At 37.3% G+C, this 13675-nt stretch overlaps 1 protein-coding gene across 1 annotated transcript in view; it reads left to right on the top strand.

Annotated features, from left to right (window-relative positions):
- Positions 1-2031: 2031 nt before the first annotated feature.
- Positions 2032-13675, top strand: part of LOC106308856 — a 12475-nt gene continuing 831 nt past the window's right edge. The window contains exons 1-3 of the mRNA XM_013745967.1: positions 2032-2463; positions 2550-2687; positions 2747-2822. Coding sequence (XP_013601421.1) covers positions 2032-2463; positions 2550-2687; positions 2747-2822 — 646 coding nt within the window. The remainder of the gene's footprint in view (positions 2464-2549; positions 2688-2746; positions 2823-13675) is intronic.

Below are 13675 nucleotides of genomic sequence, written 5' to 3'. Positions count from 1 at the left end.
ATATTATCAGTTGGACAACCTCCAAAGGTGAATTGGGGCTTAGGATACAAGGGTGCTGCTCCAAAAGATCAAGCTATTCCACTCGATGTTATCAAGTTTGTAAAAGGTACTCCATCTAACCCCGAAAGTAGCTCGAAAGCTGAGAAAAGACATACATCTACACCTGTGGAAAAAGAACCTAATGCTCAGACAAAACTACACTCTCCAAAGCCTGCAATAACTAGGAGGAATGGTTGTTTGTTTTGTGGGAATCATGGTCATAAGGTTGATTTCTGTTATTCTCGAAGACACCAGATTGAGCGAGCTTGGAGGATGAACCTTTGTTATGTAGAACCTAGAAGGTATGGATATGTATGGATAGCTAAGAAAGATCTGTATCCCAAATTTACGAAAGGTGTGTCACACGAGCATACCAATGTGTCATACACTCGAATGGTTGATCAATATACTGAACTTGAAGAACCAGTTCGATGGCGTAGAAGGAGTTGAGGGTTTTGATGGTCCAACAAGTATAATGAAGTTTTTCACAGAGTTTTCCACTCAAGCAGGGGGAGATGGTACTTGATTCAGGGGGAGTTAGATGTTAGATGTTATTGAGCTTGAGTTGTAAAACTCAGTGAAAAAGGGGGAGAATGTAAGCTCAAGAACTTGGAGCTTGATAGGTTGCTGCTGTGGTGGAGTTTTGGTTCGTGTACATGTGTTACACATGGAGAGTAATGTGTGACACATGCTTCGGAGAATAAAAAGAAAACGTCAAGATGCGATGATGTGTCATATTTCCATATGCTTGGTTGACGAAATAAGCATTAAAGGAATGTTATTAGATCACGAATTGGAATATTTGGTGATGCTAAAATATAGGAAATATTATATTAGATAATAGGAAAATATTATTTAATACATATAGTGGCTTTACCTAAGATTAGGGTTAGAGCTTTCATGTTGTAATTCTCAGAGAGAAACACAGAGGGTTTTGGGGTTTCATAGCTGAGTGAATTGGTAGACTTGATCAACAGGTGTTGAGTCAAGCAAGATGGGTTTGTTAAAAATCGATCCGTGTCGAGTTGTGTAATTCGGATCAAACAAATCTGTAAGAGATTGTGTAAAGGATTTCTAATAAAAGATATACGAGTTCTTGGAATTAGTTTGTGCCTTGTGTTTTCGCTGTATCTCGATTCCACATACCACGAGTATGTTTTCTGTGTCAGCATAGATTCTTCATCGCAACTAGAGAAAGTTCTTGTATAGATTTAGATTGGATTATCTTTTAGTGTTTCCTTCCCTTTGGAAATTTAGATTGATTGCCCTTTGGTGTTCTGTTGTTTATGTAGTTATTATTTTGAACTAATTTTATTCTGAATGTTTAAAATAATAAAAAACAATAAAATGTTTTCCATTTAAAATTAGTTACAAATTTTAAATCTAAAATAAAATTCAAATATTTTGTTTGCTTTCTAAAGCCAAAATAACAAAAAAAAAAAATGCAGAAGTCTCAAAATAGTTGCTAACTTTTGCAACTACTATGCGACTCTAAATTGCAAAAGTGGTTACATATGAGTCACACTTTTTTGCTACTACTTTGTTACTGATAAATCATACAATAAGTAAAAGGCCAATATACTCATCGTTTAGACCCTCCAAGTCGGATCAGAAAATCGTCCAATAGGGCATGCTCTTTTCTCCACGTCGGACATTGCTTGGGCTGGTATTGGGCTAATATTTTTCAATCTGTCGAAATATAAGAAACATATGGATCAAGAACCCAGATCAGAGAGAACCGGAGAATGACGACATCTCATCACTTCGCTCTTCGGTAACCCTAAAACGGCCAGCCGACGAATCTCTTCGACATTCTATCTCTTCGCCCTTTCCTCTTCTTCAACGGATCGATCAATCGTCACCGTATTCATGAGTGTGCAATGAATCCTCTGCAAATCTCATTAATGGTTTCGTTTCGTCTGTCTCCCTCTGAGATTCTATATAACCTTCGTATTTTCCCCACATTTTTTACACACAAACATCTCTCAGACCATGAATTCCAACAGCCAAACCCCTGTTTTCGGCGATCTTACCGCGAAGAAACCAAACGGAAAGGATGCTATCTCCTCCGCCGAGCCTGTCAGACGAGTCAGCAAAACCAGAGTTTCTCTCTCTACAGCTGATTCCGATGATGCAAAGTCGAAGAAACCAAACGGCAAGGCTGTTGTCTCCTCCGCCGATCCGGTCAATCGAGCCGGTCAAACCGGAGTCTCCCTCGCTACAGCTGTCTCCGGCGATCCAAAGTCCAAGAAACCAAACGGCAAGGCCGTTGTCTCCTCCTCTAATGAGATGATGTTCTTCAAAGATGTCAAGTTCGGACCACAAGAAGGTGAGATAAGGTTTCGTCTGATACATTTTTGGGAGGCTCGGAACGTACACACGAAGGTTCTTATGGGTCTTGAGATGCTTCTGATTGACGAACATGTTTATTCTGACCTTTTATGATTTTGTATCGGTTTTGCTTGGACGATCAAACACATTCGTTTCTTTTGTTTTTTTGTTATCAACAGGGTACTGTGATCCAAGGGTTCATCCCACCAAGCAGGATTAAGATCTATTTGCCAAAAATGATCGCTGGTTCCATCTACAGGCTTATCAACTTCTATGGATCTAAAAGCAAAACTGTGTACCGAGTTGCTGAGCCAGACGTGATCATTGCTTTCTCATGGAATTCTGTACCACTGTTCTCGGGAACGGTCCTGTTCAGTTTCCTGTGGATCGGTTCCGTTTCTATGGTTATGAAGAGTTTGAAGCGGCATGTGACCTCAAGGGGGATCTTTATGGTAAGCTTTACCCGGATTTTATGTCTCGATCTTAGTTGCTTAGGCTTGGGTTTGATAGTATATAGAGTAATAAGTACTATTTAATCTTATTGCAGATTTTCTCGGTCACATTAAACTGGTGAATGAGCATCCCTTGAGTGACAGTCTTGTGCTTGATGAGGTCGAGATAGCTTCTTCAAGGCGAATTCTGGTTCATGTTCAGGCGCAAGAGTGGATTCTTCTTAGTGTTTATGATCTATACGTATATATATATATATATATATATATATATATATATATATATATGTTTTTTGCTTATAACATGAGTTTGTTTTGGTGCAGTGGTCATGTGATGAAGCTATACGTATGGGACAAAGCCACAACAGACTTCTGTGAGAAGTTTAAAGCGCTTGGAAAGCCTCCAACTGTTATTCTGGTGACAACGCTGAATCCAAAACGTGTTGGAGGTTAGTATTACCTGGATTTGGTTATGTTTTGTAGATGTTAGTAGGCTGCATGTGGAACATGATTTAGTCACAGTTTGTGTTAGATAAGACAGTTTTTATAGCTTGAATGTTTGATTAAATTATTATTGTTTGGTATGGAACTTTGCTTATATTGCAGGTGCTTTATCTCTGTCGTCTCTATCATCCTCGCGTGTGTTTTTTGATATGGATGTTCAAGCAACCAGGGAATATCTGGCTTGGTACGTGTTCATTTGTTGATTTGGAGCGTCTACTTGAATCTATCGAAAGTCTTACTTTTTTTTTTTTTTAACATTTTCTCAGGTATGAATCGAACATGGATGTTGCTAATAGAGTTAATGCTGAAATTGTTACCAAGACTGAGACAGCTACTATAGGAGAACTACTCTCATACATGAAGCAGAAACAGGCAAAGGTATAATATCTCATGTTTTTACCCATACATTGCGTTGGTTACAGTTATTCATGATCTTCCTTGGTGCAATTCGCAGGTTGCTTGGTTCGAGTGTTCAGCCACTATTGATGATGTTATGAGTGGTTCGGCGTGGTATTATATTGCTTGTGGTGGGTGCAAGACTAAAGCAACTAAAAGGCCTACTACGCTTATGTGTAAGAAGTGTGGAAAGACTGAGATTGACGGTGCTGCAGAGTAAGATTTATACTTATTTTTGGTCAGATACGCTTTCAGCATCCTTACTAATGTTCATATGTCACAGGTATCTCACGAAGCTCTCTGTCTATGACAACAATGATCACGCAAGCTTTGTACTTCTCGGTGATGCTGGGTTTGATTTGACTGGAAAGAAAGCCTCGACATTGGTTGAGAGTTACTTTGAGGTAATTACAGACCTGTCTATCCTTCAGTTTTTGGGTCATAACCGACCTGATGAATATAACAAGTGTTTACATTTATATTAGGCCAATGAAAGCGTTGGAGATGATCATGTAGTCCCGGTGCCACAAGCTCTGATTGATACCATTGGACAGACTCGCACCTTCGTTATCAAGATATCACAACACAATATGGATGGCAAGACCCAAGCTTTGACTGTCACCAAGGTTCTCTCTCCTGAAGTTCCAGCACCTGAAGGCATCATAGAGGAAAACGTGGATGAGGTACCTGTTGAAGAAAGGGGTGAATCTGCAGATGAGACTGTGAAAAGGAGCTCTGATGTGATTGAGTCGGGAGAGACCAAAGGTGCCAAATGTGGCTAATGGATTTTTAGTGCTGTTTTTTCTTTGTCTTAATAAAGGCTGTGATTTGTTTCCTTCTTCTTTTGGACTTTGTTATTGCAGCGTTTGAACCTTGGTGTTTGTTAAAGACTATGCTTTGTTTTCTTCTTTTTTGCTTATTACCTATGTCGTGTTCCTTTGACTTATCTCAGATTTGTTGCATCTTTTGGTGTTTGATAGTGCTATTTTGTTTAACAATTCATCGTTTCACGTTGATATGATATTTTTAGTGTTGCTAAATCTTTTGTTTTTTTTTACTTATAGTGTGTTGTGAGGAGTTTCTCAGTCTCATCTGACGCCGGGAACAGTCCATGAGAATATAGTCAGAATAGAAAACTTATAAGAAGAGAACATAATCTGGTATGGTTATGTTAATAGAATTTCTGATATGGTTGTGTCATAGGAAGTTAAGCGTCCTAAGTGTTGCTGATAATTTCTATTAAATATGATGAAATTAGTTCATATAGTCTTCTCGGCATCTGATTGACTTTGATGATATTTGTTTTAGTCATATCAGAAGCAGCAAACATAGCTAAAATAGGTGTCAATCCTGCATTAGATTATCTGAAGACTATGTTTTGTTTTATTTCATTTTCAGACTTTGTTTTTTTTTTCCCTTTTTCTCTCTTAATAACTATTGATTTTATGGTTAACAATAGTATAACAATTTCTAAATATAATAAGATAATTATGTACAAAATATTGCTTTAAAAGGTACTTAGTTAATTAATATATACCATATTACACTTTCTATCAATAAGTATTTTTTTATACATTTATTTTAAGACATTCTTTTACCGGAACCTTTTATTTATTGGATACTCTAAACTACATCAAGTCTCACATTTTTTATAATGTTGCGAAGACTTTTTTTCCCTTTATTTAAAACTTTGTTTATAGATATGTGATTCCATATATAATAATTTGGATCCTTTCATGTACGGTCTCAAGAGTTGATTTCCAAATAACTATTGACAGTTACACTTGAGTTATAGAATTATATATTTGATACGTTAAAAATTTATAAAATATGTTTTATAAAAAAAAATACTAAATAGAACCATATTTACATATCTAATCGAAGAGAAACTAAAAAAAAATACATATACCATTGGATTGACACAATTCAACGGTTGAGATTAGTAGTTGAAGTTATACTCACCATTGGTTCTCATTGGTCGAACTTTTTGGAAGGAACGCCGGAATTTCCTAATATAGGGAGACAATCTAAAGATTTTAATACTCTTATCGAATTCTCCCTTCCCTCAAGCCCCCCCAAGTCTCTCTCATATGTCGTAATCATCTCAAGCCACCACAAACTCTCAACGCCTCAACAATCTTATCTCCAATATGTCTTTAACCACCACAATTTGGATTACATCGTTATCTTTCACAGGTTATAGACATCTAATCCCTTGATCTTATTCATCCATCTAACAAATCTTTCAAATACACCACAAGCTTCACAGATCTGCAAATATTGAAGACTTATGTATCTCAAAGATAGCCAATAGTCTCAATTTATATGGATTGACACTTCTAGATTGACACATCTTACGTTTATAATCAAAGATCTAGATTGCATATTTTTATTTTCGTTTTTTCCTTATTTTAAAGATATAAATTTGTCTACTTTTCCATCTAGCAACCCTAATGGAAGCAAAGAAGCAGACAACATAGCTCAACCAGCCACAACAACCGCCACAACAAGTAGCGGTCACCACATCTCAACCAGCCTCATCAATAAGCACTCAAGAAAGCTCAACATCAGGAGTAACTAATTTAGACAAGCTAACCAGAGCCAAGCTCAGAAGCTACAAATTGATACGCATTGAGTAACCGGAAGAAGACATCGACCAAGATTACATGCATTATCTGAGGGCAATAGGTGCATACGACTCAGTTCAGCTACAGTCAGCACGAGGAAAGGGCCGTGGTCGTAAGGGTCGACGCTAAAATATCTACCCGATCTTCCTAATGCTGTGATATTTGTATTACCATTGCTTCACCAGTGCTTTATTTGCTTCAGTATCTATAGTTTCTTGGTATGTTTTAATCTGATTCTCTATGTTTTATTTGCTTCATCATAAAATTTTTCTTTTCGTATATATGAGATTTGTGTGTGTCTCTAATAAAAATTACAATTTTAATCATTGTTCTTTACTTCGACTCTTAACTCTTCACCTCCAACTCTTTTCAACTACATGTATTCTTTGGATTCGTTCATATTCCTCATAAATTTGATGCTGTTGTAGTTCAATCCGAATCCACCACTCAAACTTTGAAGCTCTCCGTTAAGGCTGGCTTACACGGCTGCTTCGATTTTGGGCGTTGGCATCTTGCAATTAAACATTCCATGTAGAACAATTGTTGCAGGAAATCAACCAATAAATGTTTACTGTGATTGTAACTTCAAACTTGACATCCTAGCACAAGAAAAAGTTAGACAAAAATATGTCTAACTTCCTTCCCATTATCCGAAATATAATACAAGACATAATCTTTTAAAATTTGATACTTAATTAATATAGATATGCATGGCTTAACGCTTTAGGGAACTTGCTACAATCATGGATATGCAATAATCGTTTACTTAGAACAAACCCTCAACCCATCTAATTTTGCTAAGACCTAGCTAAAGCCTCCCTCAGTGAAGAATTTTAGCTCCGATTCTTCCATGCTTAGCCACCAGGTATTGTTAAAGTAGATATTCATACAAGTAACGTTTCCAATATAAGTATATAATAAAAACTACTAGATAGTTTATTGTGGTTGAAGATTTATCTCATTAGTGCGAATGAGAGACTTATCAGGCTAGATTTTGAAACAATCTTTATATTTATAAGAGGCTTATGAGTTATTGTTACGTGTGTTCTAAGACAAACAAATACTCCTTTTTAGAAATAGTGTGAAAGAGCAGATCATATAGTCTTCTCAACGTTTTGATTTAGTCTGATAAAACAAATTGGGTGATCTAATATTATGATATCGAATCAACTGATCTAGTAATCTGAACTTATTCCCATATGAATTATCTGTTTTCTCTTATTTTCTGAGAGGAAAAGAGTTGACAATGTCACCAACATTTATAATTATCCCCCATATAAATTATCTGTTACCTCTTAATTTATCAGAGGAAAGGAGTCGCAATGCCACCAAAATTGGTCCGTATCTGTCGTATGTGGAGGAATTTTAATCACAAAAATAAAGACCATTGTCTGGGTGCATCATTCATTTGTATTGACATCAAGGTATATGGTATCTATATTACTATATCAAAACAACGAAAATTCTAACAGTATATTGTTTATGTTATATATTATGATCAAAAGGGCGATACATACGAAGGAAAGCTTGATAAGACACTTTCCGAAAAACATGTCCAGGTGCTGCAAGAGAACGAGATATATCAAATTTAGTATTTTTCACTCCTAGAAAACACTAGACAATACAGACTCACTGCTCAACAATACATTATTCACATCACTACGTCAACCAGGATTGAACCAATAAAGGAAGAAATCCCGACGATGCCTCCCAACTCATTCAATCCCCTCTTATACAAACAATTGTTCAGCATAGCCACTACTACAAACTACTTACCAGGTAAATTCAAACTTTTTTTTGGTTCTTTCTTATACAAAATATGACACTCAATACAAGCATTATCTCAGATGTAGTTGGACAAGTTAGAATAATTCAAGGTAGCAATATAAAAAATCCGACGGCAACAACGGAAGTAGTTGTTGGTCTACTACTAGACAGAGACTTAGATACACATTATATCAAACCATTTAGTTAAAATTTAGTGAATGATAGCTTTAAATATAGTCACATATTTTTGCAGATTTAAAATGGTCCGCTTGACGATATTAGACAAGTGCGTCTGCTCTGTTTAGAGACTTACATAGCATGACAGCCATGGAATACAAGTTGTACTCATTACAATCATCAATCCCAGGATATGCAAAGGTAATGACTATCAATTATTTAGGGTTAGATCTATAGAGTATTCAATTATTAAACACAATAGAGATTTTAGTTTCACGTCTTTTATATCCGGTTAATTGATTATTTTTTTAGTTAGAGGTCAACGCTATATTTTCCGTTTGAAAAGAACATGAGAAACATATTAAAAAAAAAGATAGCATTGAGCCTGATCCGCATTGTCGATCTTTTCATTCTTACGTGCTTACAGGGAAAGTGATACTCGCCTCAACACCGGCCACTCGCTTTTACTGTGATAGCACTATTGAAGTCATACATCGCTTTATCTAGAGAAACAAAGTTACAAACTACTTGTGAAGGGGTCATCTAGCCTTCAGAGGGAATTCTTAAAAATAGTATTTCAAATTTTATGAATCAAATATTTACACAATCGTCATTTTCAGATCCTTTCACATGTTCTCATTGTTTTTTTTGGTTATTATATATTACAACTACATGTTTAAACCTTTAAGTGCATTAGATATTTTGTTTCTTTACAATATCACTTAGCTCCTCCGATGCTAGAATACTTGAGCCTATAAGTCAAAAATAGAAAATGGCCAAAAAAAAAGAAATATGTTGATGAGAGTGTTCGAACCCTGATGTAGGCGTAAATATGAGAATTACTCTGCCGCCAGAGTAAAGACACATTTTATTAACTATGCCCGACATTTATTCTATATTCTCAAGCAGAAGTTACTTGGAATTGTCAATAACGTCAAATCAGGATTTTGAGAGTTTCTTCTTCTTTTTAAAGAGGAAAACTCGACAGTCTTCTTCCTTTTGCTATCTCTCTACTATCTTGATCATCGAAACCATCCGCCATGTCTGAAGAAAACCGTTCTTCTGCTTATTGATCTAGATGTCGGAGGATCAGTGAGGTCGACCATTCATACGGTGAGCAGTACCAATTCCGATCTCAGGTTCCGTTCCTTTCGTACGAGGATCTTCTCCAAAGCAGTCGACTTTTATTCTCAGATGCCGTCCCGTTCATCGGAGTATATTCTCGCCGTCATCATACCGAGGAAGCCGCTGTCGGGTATCGTTCTCTCTGTCTTCAGGGCTTTGTGGTTCAGGGTTCCTTAGATCATAAGAATCCTATATTAGAAGATGTGTATAGGATTATCGATAGTATAGGATGGTCTTACTCAGTGATGCATGTGCATCCATTCCGTCTTAGGGTTGTGAGAGAGTTTATCCCAAACAAACCCTTCAACGATGAGGGTGCTCTTATTCGTGGGTGTGTGTTTCGGTTTACCCCTTCATTGATCAACCAATTGATGATGATCCCATCTGTCGAACACTCCTTCGAGTGGAGAAACGTTGATCTGAGTCAAGCCATCACACACCTCACTCGAGGACAATGCTCTGGATGGACGGGTTTCAATCTTAATGTTTGACGAATCCGTTCAAAGCTCTGTACCGTGTGTGTGAGTTGAACTGGCTTCCATGCCCTGATTTTGATGCAATGCTCAAGAACCGCCTCCGCCTTCTGTATGCTGTTGCTAATCGCCACAAAATCGACTTTGGTCATCTTGTGTATGACCAAGTGATCGAGATGTGTCACAAAACAGAGTGGGAAACAAATCTGGTTTTTCCAAACCTCATCTATCAGCTCTTGATGCTTCAAAAGGAAATTCCTTTGTTACCAGGCGACAAAGAACCTATTGGAAGAGGTCTTCCTATCTTTGGTTTGACAGGTTACACAAGTGGACCAAGGGGGCGTCGAAGGTTGAATTAGTTTAACAGTTGATAGATTTTTTTTGTAAGGTTCATAACTCTTTCACGAGTGTGACTAAGATAGAATCTTTTTGTTAATCAACGTGTTTATGAATCCTTTATCAAACGGTTGTAGTCTCGATGATGGTTAAGTTTTTGTATGATGATATTGTCGAAATGAAAGGATGTTTTGTTATGGGGTTATTGTCTAAGTGGAAAATGTTATTACCAGTGATCTTTCTCAGTAATAGGTTCACTTCATTTTCATTCAACAGATACACAGCGTGTCTACATACTATAAGCAAAACAAAAGAATGGAGATTGACGAAATAAAAAATATATTTTTGAAAGAGGTACGAGCCCTGGTTCAAGAACAAATGCGAGTGCTATTCTACCGCTGAAGTAAAGACACGTTTTAAAAATTTTTGGACGGCATATTAGATTATGATCGGCAGTCGGAAGTCATTGCATAACGTAAACTCACAAATCTTCTTAAGATACTTGATTAATGAAATTTATACGGACTCATTAAGAATGTCCATATCTACGAAAATCATACATCAAAAGAAGGAATGTGGAATAATTCTTTAAACCAGCATTACAATCTTCGAGTATCTCTTCAAACCCCTCACCGAACACACATCATTCTCACCGAACACACATCATTCTCTTTGATATACTGAAGAAACATAAGTCGGCCATCTTTACAAGCCTATCCTCCATAAACTGTGTAAGATTAATACATTCATTACTCAACTTTTATACAAGTTATTACATCTAACAAAGTGATAGTTTGTAGATTGCAAGGATTAGATTATCACCGGAATGTATTCCTCCCCCTCTAACCAACCCATAGAAGTCGCAGGTAAGTAAATAATCTCATGCATCATTCTCTGCAAAAAGAATAATATATATGATGCGTCCAAATTTATATTCTTTTCCTTTGATTGGTTGCCGATTCTTATTGTTTAAGATATTGGAATATACATTCATGACGAAACAAAGCTACCGTTCACACTATGCCGGCGCCAGTTTCCTATCAGATTGTGTTATGCAATGACAATCAACAAAAGTCAAGGTCAAAGTTCGAAAGAAGTCATCTTATATCTGCCTAATCCGGTCTTCTACCATGGCCAACTTTATGTCGCCCTCTCGCGTGTTACAAGCAAAGCGGGATCAACGATAATCAAAGGCGAAGATTCCCATCAACTGAAAGTGAAGAACATAGTCTACAAATAGATCTTCAAAGGCCTTCCACACAACAAAGGTATTTCGAACTAGAAATATGAATTCTCCTTTAACATTTTCCATACCTCTTCTGATAAAATATTTTACTCACATATTTATAATGACCAGCGTATCAACCCAACAAAGATACAATCAAATAAAGGACTGCCACTAAGATTCTACCCAGTTTTCCTAAGTAAGTATATTTTTATTTAAAAACATGGTTTGCTATGTACTTAAATTTAAGTTAACTAACTTGGTCTTTGACAATTTCAGGCTAATTCTTTCACATGATCCACATCGCATCTTCTATTCTTCAAAAGACTTGCTTTCTTTCTTACATTATTTATGTTGGCTTACGCTACCTTTTTTTTACTATTACATGAACTCCACATTTACCGACTTTCCCATCATTTTAAAGAATACAATGCCCTTATTCCAAACCAAAACATTGAAAATTCTTATCAGAAAATAAACTGTAAACCACTTTTTCGCGCGTAGCGCGGAGAGAGACTCTAGTTTCATTAATAGTAAAATAATTAACAGCAAAATTATACTATTTTCTTTTGCAACGGAGGTTAGATTTAGTGATAAATTTTGCAACTACTTTGTCACTATCATTAATATCACTAAATTGCAACTCCCATTTGTGACCTCAATAGACAATAGTAGTCTTATATTAGTTACAAAATTAACCAGTAATTGTGATGTCTCACTTTAGTCGCAACTTGCCAACTAATTTGCGACTACAATGATTTGCGACGAGCTTTTCCTAACGTCCACGGGCAGTTGCAAAAAAGTCTTAAAAAACTTATTTGCTACTATTTCGTCACTATAACTGCAGTGGCAAAATGGATGTTTTCTTGTAGTGTATGTATAGAAACGTTTAGTTTAAAGCTATTGAATATATACTTTATGCCGGCCTCTTAAAATTGTGTTTGTTTACACCTTAACCCTATTTTAGCTCATAGTTCATAAACAATAACTTGGTAAAACTCTAGCTAGTTTATTTGTGCAATATGTGCAATATTCATTTCATTTATTGTTTACAACTCAAAAAAAAACATCTTATCCAACAATAAATAAAAGGAAGATATCCTCATCGTTGAGGGTGTCCACGTCGGCAATTAAATCAGCCAATAGGGTGCGTTTTTTTATCCACGTCAGCCAATCTTGGGTTGGTCTTGGGTCTTCCAAACTAAATCCGTAAGCCCAGCATCATGTGTATCCAAGCCCATACGATGTGTGACCCTGGCTCTATCTCATCTCATCTCATCTCTTCACAAACGGTCAGTCGATCGATCTCTTCCACGACTCATCTCTTTGCCTTTTCTCCTTCTCGAACGGATCTATCAATCGAGACCGTATTCATGAGTGTACAATGAATCCGGTGGATAACTCATTAATGGATTCCTTTCGCCTTTCCCCCTCTGATTTTCTATTTAGCTTTCGATTTTTCCCCAGATCTATTACACACAAATCTCTCTCAAACCATGAATTCCAACATGCAAAAAAATGTTTCCGGCGATCTCACCGCGAAGAAATCAAATGGCAAGGCCGTTGTCTCCTCCGCCGAGCCAAACTCCGGCGATCTTACCTCGGGGAAACCAAGCGGCAAGGCCGTTGACTCCTCTGTCGAGACAATCGTACGAGCCGGCTTCACCGGAGTCTCCCCTGTTTCTGTTTCCGGTGATCCAAAATCCAAGAAACTAAACGGCAAGGCCGTTGTCTCCTCCGCCGATCCTATCTCCGGCGATTTCACCGTGAAGAAACCAAACGGCAAAGATGTTGACTCCTCCGCAGAGCCAATCAAACGAGCCGGCCACACCATAATCTCTCCCGTTCCAGTTGTCTCCGGCGATCCAAAGTCCAAGCAGAAAAATGGTAAGGCCGTTGTCACCTCCGCCGAGGCGATCAAACGTACCGGAAATGCCAGTGGTTCGTGCGCCGACGTTGTCTCCGGCAAGCTTACACCGAAGAAGTTAAAGGGCAAGGCCGTCGACTCCTCCTCCGTTGAAGTGCTGTTCTTCAAAGATGTCAAGTTCGGACCTCAAAAAGGCAAGCTGAGGTTTCGTCTGATCCATTTTTGGGAGGCTCGGAACGCACACACGAAGATACTCATTGGTATTGAGATGATTCTCATCGACGAACAGGTCTGTCCATTTTTAAGATTTTTAAGATTTTGCTTGGTCGCTAAAATACTAACAAACTCATTGCTATGTG

Source organism: Brassica oleracea, chromosome C8 (genome assembly GCF_000695525.1).
Source record: "Brassica oleracea var. oleracea cultivar TO1000 chromosome C8, BOL, whole genome shotgun sequence".
NCBI lineage: Eukaryota > Viridiplantae > Streptophyta > Magnoliopsida > Brassicales > Brassicaceae > Brassica > Brassica oleracea.
Note: the sequence above shows the minus strand (reverse complement) of the source record. Positions and strands in the feature narration are given on the sequence as shown.